Here is a 21,430-nt window from a genome sequence, read left to right as displayed (position 1 = left end):
AATGTACCCTATGACTCGGGGTTGACACTAATGAACTCTAAATCCCTACAACCAACGCTCTGATACCATCTGTAGCGACCCGTCCAAATCGTCATTGACGGCGCCGTCTACTTAGGTCCCGTTACGTGGTCATAAGTCTTTAAAACAACGTTTGACCAAAAGATATGTCGCCTTCATTTCAAAATAAAGATTGTTCCCAAAGTTTACAAGAATTGTTCAACCAATAGTTAAGTTACAACGTTATAATACGAATGAAATCTAGGCGACACGGTTTAAAGTAAGGTCAAAAGACGCTCCATGAAATGCACATATACTCGACATCCAATGCAAGTATCAAATAATGAGCGGAAGCATGTATCATGTATCGTTCAAGGACCTGAGAAAAACATAGAAATCTGTCAACGAAAACGTTGGTGAAATCATAGGTTTAAGTAAGTAAGTACAAGTGAACCACAAGATTTGCATCAATGAAATAATAGTAATACATTCCAAAAGTTTGTTTCACGAGCACCCAATTATCAATGCTTAACGTTTCCTTCCATTGAACCCCATCACTTAGTGCTAGAACATACACTGTTTCTCGAAAATATATTTCATTCGTAAACGGTAGCGAACCGTTTGAATGAGGGTTTGTCAAACCCATATGGATCCATACAACATAAGTTCTCGCTTACACCCGGCAAGTGTAACTAATGATAATCGAATTGAGGATTTTGTTCTAAACTCGTATGTAGAATGTTTGTTTTTCCTGTACTTGTGTTCACTTAGTAAAGAAATGTTTATGTTTTCTCATCCCAAATGTAAGTTCAAAAAGAGTAAAAGTGGGACTATGATCTCACCTTGAGTGCAAGAGTAGTAAAGTACTTCAACAAGTAAACGTGTGCAAAGAACAATGCTAGTCTTGACCTAAACAATAAGTTGTATCAATAACGGTAAACACGATAGGTCAAAGATGTTCAATTAGTCCTATGGCTCGTTACGACTCGATTATTTAGCATGTGAAATCAAATTGCCAAGTTTCATGCAAGATACAAGTATACAAATAAGTTAGGAAGGTTGCATAATCATTTGGTTAAGTTTGACAAAAAGTCAAACTTTGGTCGGTCAAAGTCAACGAAAGTCAACACGTTCGGGTCGGGTTCCGAACTATTTTTCTAATCTTAGAAATCATATATGAGCATGTTGGCCAAGTTACATGTTAATCGGAGGTGCGTAGCATGCCAAACATTATTCGAAATTTGACCAATTTGGACAGAATTCTGGCCAGGCCATTGGCGCGCCGCGCGGGGTAGGGGCGCGCCGCGCCACCCTGCTGCTTCAGCTATTTTTCTGCTTTTTAAATGTGCACGAACCAAAACCAATTCTAACACAATTCTTGACCCGCAAACGCTTATAACGCCTATCATACATCGTTGGAAAGGTATTTTGACAAGGAATGCAACTAAACACATATCATCAATCAAGCTTGCACTTATGACAAACAAAAACCGTAATTAAACGTTCATAATCAAAGTTCAAGTTCCAAAAACGCATTTTATGATTCGGGCAACCAATTTACATGAATGATATGCCGTTTCGAAGGTAATCAAGCATACAATCCAACTAAACACTTATCAATAATAATCCATGGCATTCAATGCATCAAAAGTTCATTTCAAGTTCATCAAACCCTAACCCAAATTCACCAAAATCAATAATCAAGTTCATGAAGTTTTTCTAAGGCAACCTACACATCAAATTGAAGCTAGTGATGCTAGTAACACAATTAAAACATCAACTTTTAACATCTAACAACATATGATCATCCAAAATTCAAGAATAACACACCAAAATTCAAGTTCATGCTAGTTACACTAAAACAACGAGATCGAGCATATAAATCATATATTCATGTTAGACTTGAGCCATAGACACTAATTAACACTTTTATAAATTAAAAACCTCAAGAACACAAGAATTAGTGATTTTAGAAAGTTACCCAAAATTGATGAAATCGGTATGGAAACGAAGAGGAGATCACGAGGAGTTCAAATATGTATTTTGTTTGGCAAGAAGATCACTAGCTCGGTTTTGGATGATGAATCCTTGTTCTTGAAGTTGAGAGGAAAAGTTGAAGTATTAAGAAATTGGAAGAGATGAATGAATGGATAGAATGAGAGTTTGACTCTTGACCTAGTCACAAGTTTCAACATTTGGCAAGATTGGTCCCTCAACTTAAATCGGGTGCGGGAATTACCTAACAAGATAATTCAAACGCGTATTAACGAGATGTGTTGTAAACATATAACGGAACTCAAATAGTTAAACGGAAAAGTAAATGGAAAAAGGCGGGATGTTACACCTTCGGACACGAACATAGTTCGCTCCATGTGGTTGTTTAAGCACAAGTTTAATGCTGATGGGACTTTGAGCAGGTATAAGGCTCGACTAGTTGCTAATGGTCGCAGCCAACAGGTTGGTATTGATTGTGATGAGACGTTTAGCCAGGTTGTTAAATCGGCCACCATTCGGACTGTTCTCAGTCTTTCCATTTCTCGACACTGGCCCGTTCATCAGCTAGATGTCAAGAATGCTTTCCTTCACGGCCATCTTTCTGAGACTGTCTATATGCATCAACCTCCAGGTTTTCGTGACCCTTCACGACCGGATCATGTGTGTCTCCTGCAGAAATCCCTTTACGGATTGAAGCGGGCTCCACGCGCATGGTACTAGCGATTCGCAGGCTATGCTCAGAGTGTCGGTTTCCAGCAAAGCCGATGTGACACTTCCTTATTTATTTATCGACATGGTACTGATACTGCATATCTCTTATTATATGTGGACGATATTATTTTGACTGCATCATTGACAGAGTTTCTTCAGCGGGTTATTGCCTCTCTTCACCGGGAGTTCTCCATGACCGATCTTGGCCCGCTGAACTATTTTTTGGGCATTTCAGTTACTCGTACCTCTTCAGGGATGTTTCTATCTCAGAAGAAGTACGCTACTGAGATTCTAGAGCGCGCAGATATGATGGGGTGTCACCCGAGTAGAACCCCGGTCGAAACCAGCTCCAAGCTTAATACTTCAGGTCCACCGGTTGCTAATCCAACATTGTATCGCAGCCTAGCCGAGGCTCTTCAGTACCTCACTTTCACGAGACCAGACATTGCTTACGCAGTACAGCAGATATGCTTATTCATGCATGACCCACGAGAGCAGCATTTTTCCGCACTTAAGCGGATTCTCCGGTATATTCAAGGTACACTTGATCTCGGTCTACAGCTCTTTGCATCATCTACCACGTCTCTGACAGCCTACTCAGATGCTGACTGGGCTGGTTGCCCTACTACTCGCCGCTCAACCTCAGGATATTGTGTTTTTTTGGGTAATAACCTTCTGTCGTGGTCCTCAAAACGACAGTTGACGCCATCTCGCTCCAGTGCCGAAGCAGAGTACCGCGGGAATGCTAATGCTGTTGCCGAGACATGTTGGCTTCGTAATCTACTTCGCGAGCTTCATTGTCCTTTGTTTTCTGCCACTGTTGTGTATTGTGATAATGTGAGTGCAGTATACATGTCTGGTAACCCGGTTCAGCACCAGCGCACGAAACACATAGAGATTGATATTCATTTCATGCGGGATCTTGTGACGCAAGGACATGTGCGCGTTCTTCATGTTCCATCGCGATATCAGTATGCCGACATCTTCACCAAAGGCCTTCCTACTGTTCTTTTTGATGAGTTCCGAACCAGTTTGAGCGTTCGCTCAGCTCCCGCTCCAACTGCGGGGGGATGTTAGCCGATATTATTATCATTATTATTATGTTTATGTTTTGTAAGCCCATCTCTATAAGGGCCCAGTTTCTTGTGTTAGCCCATTAGGTTAAGTTGTCATCTATTTATATGTGGTATTGATCATTCATGTGGACACAATCAAATTATCAATAATATTCCAAATTAACAAAATTTTCATTTTAGGGGAATGGCTACCGGCTACTTGTGAGTAATAGTGACTTGCAATGCAGCAACACAAATGAACTCAAAATTTAATCATGTGAATCTTTCTTTAATAGAAGGCACGATGAGAAATTAGACTTACCTCATAAACTTCGTTAACAAACTCGAGGAGAGAAACAAAAAATAAATTATGGGCTGATTAGGCAGCTGCCCTTGCCGAAGATGCATATTGCCATCCGGATCATAATCAAGTGGGCCAGACATTTTGTATTCTCTAAGAGCAATGGAGTCTTCAACTTGGTTTCTCTGACCAATGGGCCTCGCCTAAGTAATTACCACCAAATATAAGCAATGCATTCATAACAATCAGATATGAAATTTAACACAAGGAATACAGACTGAATTGATGATGACAAAAAGTTTAAATCTTTAATAGCATAAACAAGCAAGCAGCTGCACACACACAAAGAGTCTATTTAATTAAACATCATTAAATGATAAGCTAATGGATCACATACACAATCATATATTAATGAAAAGATGGTAATAAACTTGTCTAACATCCAAGTTAAGTTGACAGAAAGAAATATGTACAGTCAGTATACGAGAAATGAAACAAATAAAATAAAGTCAGACTGAAATCTTATACTAAAAATCATGAAATGAAAAAAGTCAACTGAAGATAAAAGCTTAAACATGTGAGCTAACAATTTGAACATCCTGAGCGTCAAGTAGAATTGGCCCAAAATCGGGAAAATGGACCAGGTACATATATACACTATGTAAAAACAACAGCTAATATCAAAATATTTAAGCAGTCTAAGTAATCATCCCAAATATAATATAATATAATACTCCAACAATCTTATTGGTTATTGTTAACTTATCTCAAAAAACTCTAACAGTAGTTAACATATCATAATTTATTTATGTTGGATTGTGATATTACCAAGGTTGGAGAACTCGGATCTCGGGGAGATCTCGTTTGGACCTTTTTAGGGAGATCTCGGCATCTCGGAATAATCTCGGGGAGATCTCGGACGTTGACTTACGTTGACTTTATAGTTTTTTTCATAAAAATATACATAAAAACATAAATATATGTATTTTTTATATACGTTTTTACGAGATTTTACAAAAATATCCGAGAAATGATCGAAAAAATCTTACAAATTACGAATTTTACAAGAAAATCTTACAAATTAGCAAGAAAATCTGAGAAATTGTGGCTTTGACTAAGTTTGACCCCGTTGACCGAGAAATCTCGGGAGATTAACATCTCGTCTCGGTTGCCTTCTAAAAAAGAGATCTCGGAAGATTTACAACACTGGATATTACTAATCCTAGAACATATATAATCTTCATCAGTGTCAATATGAGATTCATAGAATCAATCACGGACAAAATTAAGCAAAATATGTAAATAGCTAGAGATAAAAGATACTAACTACTACGTATGTAATGTAACAAAAAAGTGGAATCAAATAACCTCTGGCATGCAGCGTGTAGTGACCCGTCCTAATCCATATGGACGAATACATCAACATCTGGTCCCAGTGCGAGGTACTGACGAACGACTCCAAATAATGTCTTTAAAATGAGCAAATGCACAGCGGAAGATTTCTTTCATACCTGAGAATAAACATGCTTAAAAGTGTCAACCAAAAGGTTGGTGAGTTCATAAGTTTTAATATTTCGCATAATTTGTATATAAAGGTGGACCACAAGATTTTAGTTTACAAATAACCATACACTCGCAAGTGTATAAAAGCATTCTATAAGTTGTGGGCACCCGGTAACTAGCCTTAACAAATAATAGTGATGACCCCTGAGTTATAATAATATGTGCACCGAATCAAGTGCGTTCCGTTAACCTCGAAGTACTAAACACCCGTTCTTCTAGTTTGTAGAGACATTGACTAGAACAACATCTGGGTGGGGGTGTAAAACCCGATAGATCTACCTTTAGGATTCGCGCCTACCAGTTCATAAACCAAATAGTTAAAGTTACCAAGCTAGGGGATTTTTGATTCAAACCCACGTAGAATAAGTTTTAGTACTTGTGTCCATAACGTCAAACAGTTATAAAACATTGCATGTATTCTCAGCCCAAAAATATATTTTGCAAAAGCAATTAAAAAGGGAGCAAATGAAACTCACGATACTGTATTTTGTAGTAATTACGCATATGACGACACTGAACAAGTGCAAGGTTGGCCTCGGATTCACGAACCTATATTAAGTATATGTTGGTCAATAAATATCTAACAAGCTAGGTCGGGTCATAGTGTATCACAATCCTAATGCTCGAGACCGACATGCAAAAGTTAACAAAAGTCATCTCAAAAGTCAACCTGACCCAATATGATCTTTAAATCTATACATGTTTATAACTTAAATATAGTCGTTTTATATATTTAAATATATTTATCAGATTTTATTAGAGTAAATAATACAAGTCATTTATTAATAAAAATTTATATTAAAGTTTATAAAGTTCGCTTAATATCATAAAAATATAGTGGTATGTATTATTAATGTAATTATATTACGTGTGGTAAAAATATATTTGTATCACATATTTATTTGATAAAATAATATTGATAATAATCATAATGAGTAAAAGTTGTATTATTTTGTAATAATAATTATTATTATTATTATTCCACTAATAATAATAATAACAATATTTATATTTACCAATGATAATATTAATTATGATAAAATGATAATTCTAATCATGATGATTTTAATAATAACGGTACTTTTAATAATAATAATAATAATGATAAAAATAATAAAATGATAGTTTTGATAAAAATATTAATTTTTAGTAATAAATATAATTTTAGCAATAACATCAATCAAATGATAACAATTATAATAACCGTTTTAATAATAATATTAAAATTAATGATAATTCAGTTGACCATATCTTTTAATCCGTTCATCAAAACCACAAGATTTTCAAATGAAAAGTTATTAATTTTTCGCCAGCTTTCCAATGACATGCATATCATATACCTTATCTTAGTAGCATATGTATCAGATTCGTGATTTATCATAAACTATTTAACGACGAAATTAAGTATACAAGCATGCATAATCATATATATACTCGAGCACTAGTCAGGGATACACTATTAATATATAAAAGATAAGATATGAATGCTCACGTATCAATATTGTGATTCAATATTGCAGGAAAGTACGTAGACGCAACGGAGATGATAAATACTAGTTTTGACTCATGATCGATACCCACGAACATTACCCATAACCTCCTTAGCAATAACCCATAATTTCCTTAGCCTTGACTCATGTGAAAACTCGGTTTGAAATCATTTGAGCAGTACTTCGTCGTAGTATTTTATGTATAATACTAATAATAATAATAATAATATTAATACTACTGATAATAATAATAATATAAATATAAATATAATACAGAGTAATTAATTTATGTGTGTGTGTGTCGAAGCAGAAATGTGCGAGTTTTATAGATGTTTGCTGCGATTGATCCCCATGCGATCGCATGGGTTTCATGCCCATTTGCCATGCGATCGCATGGCCAGCTGGTACGCACCCAATATGTTTTGTTTTCTTGTTTGTCGACATATTTTTTTACTGCAGCAAATAGTATTTACTGTAGCAAATAGTATTCACTGTAGCAAATAGTATTTACTGTACCAAATAGTATTTTACTGTAGCAAAGTCGTTTTTACTGTATCAAATAGTGATTTTCGAAAACACTGTAGCAAATTAGTGTTTTCCTTGTTCATCTTAAACATTTTAGTTAACTTATCTAAATATCAATCGAATCAAGAAACGAATGTTACTATCGTTTACTAAATAATTTGAAATTATATATATATATATATATATATATATATATATATATATATATATATATATATATATCTTTATTTAATATACATAAATCCGTTTTTAAATACATATTGCAAGTTATTTATGAATAATTAATATTCCAATTTAGATATATATATCTATTTACAAATAGATGTTCGTGAATCGTCGGTCAATAGTCAAAGGTTAACTGATTAGTTCAAAAATTGTGAGAATCAATATTACAGACTTTGCTTATCTTGTCGAAATCATATAAGAATTAGGTTTAAATTTGGTCGAAAATTTCCGGGTCGTCACACAGCGTATCGAGATATTTCAGAGAGCACGATCCCACCATATATTTTTTCGTACTGGAAGACATGCCCCACGTCCGAGGCGGAAGACATGCCCCACGTCCGAGGCGGAAGACATGCCCATGTCCGAGGCGAAAGACATGCCCATGTCCAAGGCGGAAGACATGCCCCATGTCCGAGGCGGAGGACATTCCGAATGTCCGAATGGAGGACATGCCCCATGTCCGAGGAAGATGACATGCCCCATGTCCGAGGCGGAGGACGTGCCCTATGTCAAAGGCGGAGGACATGCCTCTTGTCGGAGGCGAAGGACATGCCTCTTAGAGGCAATAAACCGTTACGCCACGTCATAGTGTAGCGTAAGATAAAAGCCAAATCGCACATTTTCAGGTATTGTTCCTTGTGATATTTTTTTATGTAAAACGCCATTAAAAAGCATATGTTATGTACGTTATGCGCATTGGTTGATGTGTTTGTCACCAGACGTATGTCATTAATTGGATGAAAATTTTAATTGGTGTTTCAGCAATCAGCAATCAGATCAGAAGAGCTGAGCTGAGCTGCTTTAATCAGAAGCGCCACTTGAAAATATTGTCAAAGGTTTCAAGGGAGAATAGAAGGCGCCGCTTTTCTAAGAAAAAAGGGGGTGTGCATGTGAAAGCGCTAAGGAAAACGTCGCGTTGTTGTTGTGATTTCTGGAAATGTTTGAAGCCAAGCACTATGTTCTATTGGAGAAGGTGGCGCATGCTGTGACGAAACCGCCGCTTGCTTTCTTCAAAGCGGCGCTTTGATGAGTCAGCCAAGTATAAATTCCATAAAGCATAATTTTAACCTATGCAACATCATTGGGGACTAGCCGTTGCGAGGCTGTTCTTTAATTTGGTTTATTCTTCCAAATTTCTTTATGGATTTGATCTTTGAGTTAGTTATGGATTTTTTGTAAAGTATGGTTGTTGACTAAACTTTATATGTCTATGTAGGCTAAAGATTATGTCTTTCTACTAAACTGATAGTAACCTTAATTCTCTGTTTTTTATTACATGACTCATCATCTAGCTAGTATCTCAACTTTTGAAAATCATGGCAGTTTTCTATATAGTACAGAGTGTTCTATATGGTACAGCCTGACCAATTTTGTTCTATTAAATAGCCCAAGTGATTGGAATTGACATAAGATGTTATTTTCGTGTAGGGTGCCGTGTGCCAGGAGGGGTGGTCTTAGATTTTCATTTCAGGGAAATGAATGAACTCAAAATTTAATCATGTGAATCTTTAATAGAAAGCACAATGAGAAATTAAACTTACCTCATAATCAAGTGGGCCGGTCATTTTGTATTGTCTAATAGCGATCGAGCCTTCTCCTTGGTTTCTTTGACCAACGGGCCTCACCTAAGTAATGCATTTATTTATAACAATTGGATATGAAATGTAACACAAGCAATACAGACTGAATTGATGATAACAAAAGTTTACCTCTTTAATAGATAAAAGCATATGTTATGTGATTTGTACGTTATGCACATTGGTTGACGTGTTTGTCACCAGACGTACGTCATTAATTGCAGCGAGCCCGCCAGGTAAAAATTCCAAAGGACATAATTTTAAACTAAGCAACATCATTGGAGACTAGCCGTGGCGAGGCTGATCTTAGGAGTCAGAGATTTAAGCTATCTGAAGAACATTTGGACATAAAATGTTATTTTCGTGTAGGCAATGCAGGGGAATGGCTACTGGCTACTTGTAACAGTGATTGCAATGCACCAAGACAAATGAACTCAAAATTTAATCATCATGTGAATCTTTCTTTAACAGAAGGCACAATGAGAAATTAGACTTACCTCATATACTTCGTTAACATACTCGAGGATGCATATTGCCATCCGGAGCATAATCAAGTGGGCCAGACAATTTGTATTTTCTAAGAGCGATCGAGACTTCAACTTGGTTTCTCTGACCAACGGGCCTCACCTAAGTAATTACCACCAAATATAACAATCAGATATGAAATTTAACAAAAGGAATACAGACTGAACTGATGATGACAAAGAGTTTAAATCTTTAATAGCATAAACAAGCAAGCAGCTGCACACACACACACACACACACAGAGTCTATTTTAATTAAACGTCATTAAATGATAAGCTAATGGATAACATACACGATCATATATTGATGAAAAGATGGTAATAAACTTGTCTAACATCCAAGTTAAGTTGACAGAAAGAAAATTGTACAGCCAGTATACGAGAAATGAGAAATAATATAAAGTCGGACTGAAATATTAAACTAAAAATCATGAAATGAGACAAATAATATAAAGTCAACTGAAGATAAAAGCTTAAACATGTGAGCTAACAATTTAAACATCCTGAGCGTCAAGTGGAATTGGCCCTAACAATGTAAAAACAACACCTAATATCAAATTATATAAGCAGTAGTTTGACAATAACGGTTTTGTACAGCAATATGAATAAAACTATCAAGCAGCATTTAACAAATCATAATTTATTTATGTTGGATTGTGGAATTACTAATCCTAGAACATATATAAACTTCATCAGTGTCAATATGAGATTCATAGAATCAATCAAGGACAAAGTTAAGCAAAATATGTAAATAGCTAAAGATAAAAGATGATAAGCAAAATATGCAATAAATGTAGGAAAACGCATCTAGACTTAAGAATGATAAGCAGGTAATTTCCTAAGGATGGTAAGTAGATGATTTTCGACTAAAAATGATAAGCAAAACTTTTGACATGCAGACACGGTCGAAGTCCAGACTCACTAATGCATCTTAACAACTATCAGTTAGACACACTAATGCAAGACCTGGTTTGCTAAGACCACCGCTCTGATACCAACTGAAAGGGCCCGTTCATATATATTATAAACGATTCACAATAGTTGATTACATCGCGAGGTATTTGACCTCTATATGATACGTTTTACAAACATTGCATTCGTTTTTAAAAGACAAACTTTCTTTACATCTAAAATTGATGGCATGCATACCATTTCATATTACATCCAACTATAATTGACTTAATATTAATCTTGATGAACTCAACGACTCGAATGCAACGTCTTTCAAAGTATGTCATGAATGACTCCAAGTAATATCCTTAAAATGAGCTAATGCACAGCGGAAGATTTCTTTAATACCTGAGAATAAACATGCTTTAAAGTGTCAACCAAAAGGTTGGTGAGTTCATTAGTTTATCATAATCAATCATTTTCGTAATAGTAATAGACCACAAGATTTCTGTTTATAAATATATGTACACTCGCAAGTGTATAAAAGTATTCTATAAGTTGTAGGCACCCGGTAACAAGCCTTAACGTTCATGTTTTACCCTCTGAAGTACACCAGATCAGGTGTGTTTAATATAACCTCGAAGTACTAAAGCATCCCATAGTCAGGATGAGGTTTGTCAGGCCCAATAGATCTATCTTTAGGATTCGCGCCTACCGTACATAGACAAGTAGTTTAATGTTACCAAGCTAAGGGTATATTTCTGGTTTAAACCCACGTAGAATTAGTTTTAGTACCTGTGCCTATTTCGTAAAACATTTATAAAAACAACGCATGTATTCTCAGTCCCAAAAATATATATTGTAAAAGCAATTAAAAAGGGAGCAAATGAAACTCACAATACTGTATTTCGTAGCAATTATGTATATGACGGCACTGAACAAGTGCAGGGTTTGTCTCGGATTCACGAACCTATATTAAGTATATATATTTATATGTTGGTCAATATCTGTCTAACAATATATGTCAAGTCATAGTGTATCACAATCCTAATGCTCGAGACCGACATGCAAAAGTCAACAAAAGTCAACTTAACCCAAAATGACTTCCAAAATCTATACATGTTTATTATATAACTTATATATAGTCGTTTTATATATTTAAATATATTTATCAGATCTTATTATACTAAATAATACAAGTCATTTATTAATAAATAAAAATTTATATTTAAATTCATATATGATAAAAATATACTTTTATATATCTCAAGTAATAAAATTTATAAAATTCACTTAATATCGTAAAAGTATAGTGGTATGTATTATTAATGTAATTATATTACGTGTGGTAAAAATATCTTTGTACGCATGTTTATTTGATTAAATAATATTGATAATAATTTTAGTAATAAAGATAATTTTAGTAATAATATCAACTGATAACAATTATAATAATTGTTTTAATAATAATATTAAAATTAATAATAATTCAGTTGACCATATCTTTTAATCCGTTCATCGAACCCACACGATTTCTAAATGAAAAGTTATTAATTTTACTTTAGCTTTTCAACGACATGCATATCATATACCTTATCTCAGTAGCATATGTATCAAATTCGTGATTTATCATAAACTATTTAACGATGAAACTAAGCATACAAACATGCATAATCATATATATTCGAGCACTAGTCAGGGATACACTATTAATATATAAAAGATAAGATATGAATGCTCACGTATCAATATTGTGATTCAATATTGCAGGAAAGTACGTAGACGCAACGAAAATGATAAACGTTAGGTTGACCTCACGAGCAATACCCTCAAACAATACCCATAACCTCCATAACTATAACCCATAATTTCCTTAGCTCTATCCCGTTTGAAAACTTATTTTGAAATCTTCTGAATATAACTCCGTCGTAGTATTTTATGTATACTAATAATATCTTGAAATAATACTAAGTAAATATATATATGTAATTCGATTGAGAGAGTTTAGAGAAATATATTTTGAAGTTTCTATGAAATAATGAAACATATTGAATTCTATTTATAATAGATTTTTGAATTATTAAAGTGAATTATTAAAGTATGAATTATTTAAGTGAATTATTAAAGTATGAATTATTAAAGTGAATTATTAAAGTATGAATTATTAAAGTGAATTATTAAAGTATGAATTATTAAAGTGAATTATTAAAGTTAAAGTAAAGTAAAAGTAAAGTAAAAGTAAAGTAAAGGTAAAGTTAAAGTATAGTAAAAGTATAAAACTATGTACGTATAATACGCGTATAAATATATTTAATATTAATTTAAATCGTTATATCATAAAACATTTTAGAAAAGTAGAATTATATATATTCATAATAGGTTTCAAGTTTTTAAATTACAGTCTGTTGGTGAAGCATGGGATAAAGTCCAAAGGTTTAATAAACGTATGAAATCATCTTAATGAAAAATGTCGAGTTACTTAACTTGTCGATATCCAACATCTAAGTTATTTACACTCCACGTTCTTACTTATAGATCACTTTACCATTTTCCGAATATTGTCAAAAAGAATAGATTTCTTAAATCACAGTGGACCTCATAACATTGGCCCGTAATCATATCATAATGTATCTGATAATTCAATCATTTGATATTATCTCTTAATTCTGTCGATAAATATATCGAAACAAATACGTTCATGTAAAGTATCATATATATCAAATACTTTGTTAATGTTTTCAGTTATTATATATTATATATACATATCTATATACACATAATTGTTCGTGAATCGTCGAACACGGTCAAAGGGTAATTGATTACATGAATGTAGTTCCAAACTTTTTGAGATTCAACATTACAAATTCTGCTTATCGTGTCGAAAACATATAAAGGTTAGGTTTAAATTTGGTCAGAAATTTCCGGGTCGTCACACTACGGGCGTATGAGATCTTGATCCTGTTGACGAATCTTTAGCAGTTTGCGGCAATTTTGAGCCCTTATTACCTCCAGCCATTGATGATAATCAAAGATTTTTCGTTAAAAACCTAAAAGTAACCGATTAATTAAACAAAAATTTTTATGGAAAGAACGTCATATAAAACACATAAACGTAAATTCCAAGTGTATTTGTTCTATAATCGGTCCCACGGATGGCGCCAAATGATGAAGCATATTTTCACGAGGTTAGGGTGAACCTACGCTTGAGTGCAATAAATAAGGTTTAAGGACAAACGACATTTAAACCTCCGACGATAGTCGTGGATAACCCGCACCAGAGCCAGTATGATTCCGGTCGGGGGCTCGATCGTAAGTCCACCAACAACCTAGCATACAAGGTTGAGTGGCCCCAACACATGAAGGATTCATAGTTCGATGAACTTAACTGAAAGTCTTGAACAATGATGAAGATTGTACGAATGTAATTCGTATGTGAGAGTATGCTATGTGTTACGTAGAATGTAACGTCGTATCTTTTAGGGTTTTAGAGTCATGCATTTTTAGGCCAATGATTAGGGTTTGAATAGGATTCTATCCCCATATAATCGTTATATCCTTTCCTAATTAACATGCGTTATTTAAAGAAACCGAATAAGGTTGATCTTATCATTTAGCTTAGCGTGCAAGGTAAACAGTTTGACCAAGTCATTAAAGACCGCATCCATTGGTATAGGTGCATAGTGACCGCGGCTATACCCTTGGTTTTATTCATAGCGTACGTGGATGGTGGCATCTAGTATGCAGGTTAGTACTTGGATGCATATTCCGCATAAGCATGAGGATATGCGTATCATTAGCATTTTAGCAACCTAACAACAGATTCGGAATGGGCATAAAATGTTATTTTCGTGTAGGGTGTGTTGTGTGCCAGGAGGGGCGGTCTTAGATTTTCATTTTAGGGGAATGGCTACCGGCTACTTGTGAGTAATAGTGACTTGCAATGCAGCAACACAAATGAACTCAAAATTTAATCATGTGAATCTTTCTTTAATAGAAGGCACGATGAGAAATTAGACTTACCTCATAAACTTCGTTAACAAACTCGAGGAGAGAAACAAAAAATAAATTATGGGCTGATTAGGCAGCTGCCCTTGCCGAAGATGCATATTGCCATCCGGATCATAATCAAGTGGGCCAGACATTTTGTAATCTCTAAGGGCAATGGAGTCTTCAACTTGTTTTCTCTGACCAACGGGCCTCGCCTAAGTAATTACCACCAAATATAAGCAATGCATTCATAACAATCAGATATGAAATTTAACACAAGGAATACAGACTGAATTGATGATGACAAAAAGTTTAAATCTTTAATAGCATAAACAAGCAAGCAGCTGCACACACACACAGAGTCTATTTAATTAAACATCATTAAATGATAAGCTAATGGATCACATACACAATCATATATTAATGAAAAGATGGTAATAAACTTGTCTAACATCCAAGTTAAGTTGACAGAAAGAAATATGTACTGTCAGTATACGAGAAATGAAACAAATAATATAAAGTCAGACTGAAATCTTATACTAAAAATCATGAAATGAAAAAAGTCAACTGAAGATAAAAGCTTAAACATGTGAGCTAACAATTTGAACATCCTGAGCGTCAAGTAGAATTGGCCCAAAATCAGGAAAATGGACCAGGTACATATATACACTATGTAAAAACAACAGCTTATATCAAAATATTTAAGCAGTCTAAGTAATCATCCCAAATATAATATAATATAATACTCCAACAATCTTATTGGTTATTGTTAACTTATCTCAAAAAACTCTAACAGTAGTTAACATATCATAATTTATTTATGTTGGATTGTGATATTACTAATCCTAGAACATATATAATCTTCATCAGTGTCAATATGAGATTCATAGAATCAATCACGGACAAAATTAAGCAAAATATGTAAATAGCTAGAGATAAAAGATACTAACTACTACGTATGTAATGTAACAAAAAAGTTGAATCAAATAACCTCTGGCATGCAGCGTATCGAGATATTTCAGAGAGCACGATCCCACCATATATTTTTTCGTACTGGAAGACATGCCCAACGTCCGAGGCGGAAGACATGCCCATGTCCGAGGCGAAAGACATGCCCATGTCCGAGACGGAAGACATGCCCCATGTCCGAGGCAGAGGACATTCCCAATGTCCGAATGGAGGACATGCCTCATGTCCGAGAAAGATGACATGCCCCATGTCCGAGGCGGAGGACGTGCCCTATGTCAGAGGCGGAGGACATGCCTCTTGTCGGAGGCGAAGGACATGCCTCTTAGAGGCAATAAACCGTTACGCCACGTCATAGTGTAGCGTAAGATAAAAGCCAAATCGCACATTTTCAGGTAATTTTCCTCGTGATAATTTTTTATTGTAAAACGCCATTAAAAAGCGTATGTTATGTACGTTATGCGCAATGGTTGATGTGTTTGTCACCAGACGTATGTCATTAATTGGATGAAAATTTTAATTGGTGTTTCAGCAATCAGCAATCAGATCAGAAGAGCTGAGCTGAGCTCAAGGGCCTCTAGTAGTATACCCGTGGGGTCACGGGATACCACTAGTATGAAAATTTTTAATAGCAAATACTCTTTAAATTGTATAGGACACCACTAAATTTAACCGCAGGACCCCATATATTTATTAAATTTATAGTTATTTTTCTAAATTGCTTAAGACACTACTAGATTTAACTACTCTGACACCATATATTTATCCAGTTTGTTATTTTTTGAAAGTAAACTACCACTAAAATAGCATTCAAATATAATTATAGTGGAAAAAAAAATTAGGACCCCATTGCGTTTTAATCCTGGAATCGCCACTGGCTGAGCTGCTTTAATCAGAAGCGCCACTTGAAAATATTGTCAAAGGTTTTAAGGGAGAATAGAAGGCGCCGCTTTGCTAAGAAAAACGGGGTGTGCATGTGAAAGCGCTAAGGAAAACGTCGCGTTGTTGTTGTTGTAATTTCTGGAAATGTTTGAAGCCAAGCACTATGTTCTATTGGAGAAGGCGGCGCATGCTGTGACGAAACCGCCGCTTGCTTTCTTCAAAGCGGCGCTTTGATGAGTCAGCCAAGTATCAATTCCATAAAGCATAATTTTAACCTATGCAACATCATTGGGGACTAGCCGTTGCGAGGCTGTCCTTTAATTTGGTTTATTCTTCCGAATTTCTTTATGGATTTGATCTTTGAGTTAGTTATGGATTTTTGTAAAGTATGGTTGTTGACTAAACTTTATATGTCTATGTAGGCTAAAGATTATGTCTTTCTACTAAACTGATAGTAACCTTAATTCTCTGTTTTTTATTACATGACTCATCATCTAGCTAGTATCTCAACTTTTGAAAATCATGGCAGTTTTCTATATAGTACAGAGTGTTCTATATGGTACAGCCTGACCAAAATTGTTCTATTAAATTGCCCAAGTGATTGGAATTGACATAAGATGTTATTTTCGTGTAGGGTGCCGTGTGCCAGGAGGGGTGGTCTTAGATTTTCATTTCAGGGAAATGAATGAACTCAAAATTTAATCATGTGAATCTTTAATAGAAAGCACAATGAGAAATTAGACTTACCTCATAATCAAGTGGGCCGGTCATTTTGTATTGTCTAATAGCGATCGAGCCTTCTCCTTGGTTTCTTTGACCAACGGGCCTCACCTAAGTAATGCATTTATTTATAACAATTGGATGGATATGAAATGTAACACAAGCAATACAGACTGAATTGATGATAACAAAAGTTTACCTCTTTAATAGATAAAAGCATATGTTATGTGATTTGTACGTTATGCACATTGGTTGACGTGTTTGTCACCAGACGTACGTCATTAATTGCAGCGAGCCCGCCAGGTAAAAATTTCAAAGGACATAATTTTAAACTAAGCAACATCATTGGAGACTAGCCGTGGCGAGGCTGATCTTAGGAGTCAGAGATTTAAGCTATCTGAAGAACATTTGGACATAAAATGTTATTTTCGTGTAGGCAATGCAGGGGAATGGCTACTGGCTACTTGTGAGTAACAGTGATTGCAATGCACCAAGACAAATGAACTCAAAATTTAATCATCATGTGAATCTTTCTTTAACAGAAGGCACAATGAGAAATTAGACTTACCTCATATACTTCGTTAACATACTCGAGGATGCATATTGCCATCCGGAGCATAATCAAGTGGGCCAGACAATTTGTATTTTCTAAGAGCGATCGAGACTTCAACTTGGTTTCTCTGACCAAGGGGCCTCACCTAAGTAATTACCACCAAATATAACAATCAGATATGAAATTTAACAAAAGGAATACAGACTGAACTGATGATGACAAAGAGTTTAAATCTTTAATAGCATAAACAAGCAAGCAGCTACACATACACACACACAGAGAGTCTATTGTAATTAAACGTCATTAAATGATAAGCTAATGGATAACATACACGATCATATATTGATGAAAAGATGGTAATAAACTTGTCTAACATCCAAGTTAAGTTGACAGAAAGAAAATTGTACAGCCAGTATACGAGAAATGAGACAAATAATATAAAGTCGGACTGAAATATTAAACTAAAAATCATGAAATGAGACAAATAATATAAAGTCAACTGAAGATAAAAGCTTAAACATGTGAGCTAACAATTTAAACATCCTGAGCGTCAAGTGGAATTGGCCCTAACAATGTAAAAACAACACCTAATATCAAAATATATAAGCAGTAGTTTGACAATAACGGTTTTGTACAGCAATATGAATAAAACTAGCAAGCAGCATTTAACAAATCATAATTTATTTATGTTGGATTGTGGAATTACTAATCCTAGAACATATATAAACTTCATCAGTGTCAATATGAGATTCATAGAATCAATCAAGGACAAAGTTAAGCAAAATATGTAAATAGCTAAAGATAAAAGATACTACTCTACTATGTAATGTAATGTAACAAAATTGTGGAAACAAATAAACCTCTTTGCGAATCGAGATATTTCAGAAAGCACGATCCCACCATATAATTTTTCGTACTGGCTAGCCTCTTTGCGAATCCCTGTAACCAAAAAGATCTGATCTTATTAAACAAATAACCATTAATTAGTCTTTGAGTCAGTCTCTCTCTAGTACATGATCATCAACATACACCTGCAAAAAAAGAACATGACCATATATAATGACCTAACATAAAAACTTCATAGATGAAGAAACTTAGAGCTGTGTGATATTGGATAGAGCTATCAAGGTGTTCCCAACCCAAAACAGCCCGCTTTTTACCGAATGTAAATTAAAGGATATATGTTAAGTTTCAAGGTATTCTTCATATGTACAAATTATAAGTTCTTATATTAACTTAATATAACATCATAATACATATAAATAAGTGTTATTAGAGTTAAGTTAGAAAGATTAGATTAGTTTTTCAAACAAGCTTGGTGTTCACCAAAACAAGTTCTAGTTTTTACAAGTTTTATAAGTATAATAAGATAGCAACTATACAAGGAATTGAACAAGGATTTTGAGAAGTATTTTACCTTGATTATGAAGTGGAAAGTTGCTGAGATTAAAGTATGATATGAGAGCATTCAAGTGTGTGTTTTTTTAGTTTAAGAAAATGTGGAGTAAAAATGAGTTAAAATGGTCCTTATTTATAAGCTTATAATTTTGGCTTTTAGTGAAAATATCTAAGATAAGTTAAATTGTATTAAGTCATGCATGACATATTAAATTGATTAGGTCATGAATGACATATTACACAAATAATTGCAGATTTTTATTGGTATATACTAATAGTAAATACTTCTAGAAGCTGTGTATAATATGGGTAAAAATACCGTATGAATGCGAGTAGAATTCTTTGAGGAAATTGAACGGAAATACGAGTATAGCTATCCTTTATATGTATTGGTATATTATAAAGTGTATTCAATACTTGTAAGGATGTATTTACACTCGTAATACATTATATGTAAATACATTTTAACATAAGTTAATTACGTCGTTTAAATAGTAATATATATATTGTTTGAAAACTCTTTAAATTAGTAGTATGAAAATATATATATAATACTTTGTTAATATACTTAATGAGATATTTAATTATCATATTTTCAAGTTAAATATATATAAATCCATATATATACACAATAATTAAACAATTACACAATTAAATCAAGTTATGACGTTCGTGAATCGTCGGAATAAAAGGGTGACCAAAAGCTTGTGTAAAACTCTTTCCGGAGGTTCAATACTTATTAAAATTCATTGCTTATCAAGTCGGTATTATATAAAGATTAAGTTTTAAATTTGGTCGGAAATTTCCAGGTCGTCACAGTACCTACCCGTTAAAGAAATTTCGTCCAATTTGATCGAGGTCGTCATGGCTAACAATAAGATGTTATTATGACGAATATAAGTTGATTCATAGGGTTTTATCATGATTGAGAAATATGGATAAAATAATTTTGATTACTCGAAACGTATGAGTGAAGCTATCGAAAAAGAGTGAAATGAGAAAATAGTGATTCGTCTTATCTTTTGACGTCATCACGGTTGATCTCCGGATTAAAGAAAATCTTTGTAATCTATATAAGATTTGATTCTTCGGCGATTAAGGAAATTATGATCCTCTTCGATTTAATGCAATAATCTGTCTCGATTTCTCTGTCGAATATTTTACTATAAATCAACCTCCTACGTTTCCTTATTTCCACATCTCCCATCTTTTATACTTTCTTCCTTTCTTCGTAATTCCAAAACATTCGTCAATATGCTCCATCCAGTTTTAATTCTTGATATATTCTTGACTATCACATCTGTCATTCTTCTTTTTCATCTTCCACCGGAGGAATCCGTTAATTTCTACTATGCTCTTGGGTTTATAGTGTTCTTAGTTTTCCCGTGTCTTTATATTGCTATACGCATCGATATACATGGTTTGTAATTTCTGCATTGTCTTCGTGCTTATATTTTTCCTTATATTTTGGAGTTTCATGCTCTCGTCTTCTTTTCCCGACTTCAAGTCAAGCGAATAATGGTCTAGAATTCATAGATATGAAATTCGAAATGAACATAGCTAATGCTCTAAGAGAGAAATTGTAATAGCACAATTTGACTTGTGAAATTACCAGATTCCAAAGGAAAAGATAGAACTATCAATAGAATATGTTCTTGATATGTTTAGAGATTAGATTGAATGTAAGAGTCATGTAACATGGCACATGATGACGTTATGGTCTGTGAATCATTACGTTCCATTTAGAAACTCAGCATGACTTACTGTAATATAATCACGTTGATCAAGTGTCATTATATTATACTAACTCATGCTTCAGTTCCCAACATTACTTCAAAAACATTCATACTTTACACTCAGAGGTTTCAGATATTTGGAAACTAAAAAAGTTTTCTTTATGATGTGATACAGATAACGCGAAGGAATAAATGATTTCAGATAAGAATGGTTATAAAAATATCTTCAGAAATATGAAGGATATTTATAATGGAAGATACGATGATATCTTAGAATATTTAAGATAAGAGGATGATGAAGAATATTGTCCGCAAGGGTTTTAGAGTAAGGAGC

The 21,430-nt window shown here is 34.2% G+C and overlaps 1 protein-coding gene across 1 annotated transcript; it reads left to right on the top strand.

Moving 5' to 3' along the window:
- The first annotated feature begins 2,895 nt into the window (after window positions 1-2,895).
- On the top strand, window positions 2,896-4,031 carry LOC139842456 (uncharacterized mitochondrial protein AtMg00810-like). The gene is made up of 2 exons (XM_071832597.1): window positions 2,896-3,741; window positions 3,960-4,031. The coding sequence occupies exons 1-2, from the start codon at window positions 2,896-2,898 to the stop codon at window positions 4,029-4,031; spliced, it is 918 nt and encodes a 305-aa protein (XP_071688698.1).
- The last annotated feature ends 17,399 nt before the right edge of the window (window positions 4,032-21,430 follow it).

Source organism: Rutidosis leptorrhynchoides, chromosome 1 (assembly GCF_046630445.1).
Source record: "Rutidosis leptorrhynchoides isolate AG116_Rl617_1_P2 chromosome 1, CSIRO_AGI_Rlap_v1, whole genome shotgun sequence".
Lineage (NCBI taxonomy): Eukaryota > Viridiplantae > Streptophyta > Magnoliopsida > Asterales > Asteraceae > Rutidosis > Rutidosis leptorrhynchoides.
The sequence above is the reverse complement of the archived record's forward strand: the minus strand, read 5'-3'. Positions and strand labels throughout refer to the sequence as shown.

Coding starts and splice junctions, on each gene's coding strand:
- LOC139842456 (XM_071832597.1), top strand. CDS start 2,896: ATGACCGATCTTGGCCCGCTGAACTATTTTTTGGGCATTTCAGTTACT. Junction 3,742..3,959: donor AGTTCCGAACCAGTTTGAGC/GTTCGCTCAGCT, acceptor TTTTCATTTTAG/GGGAATGGCTACCGGCTACT.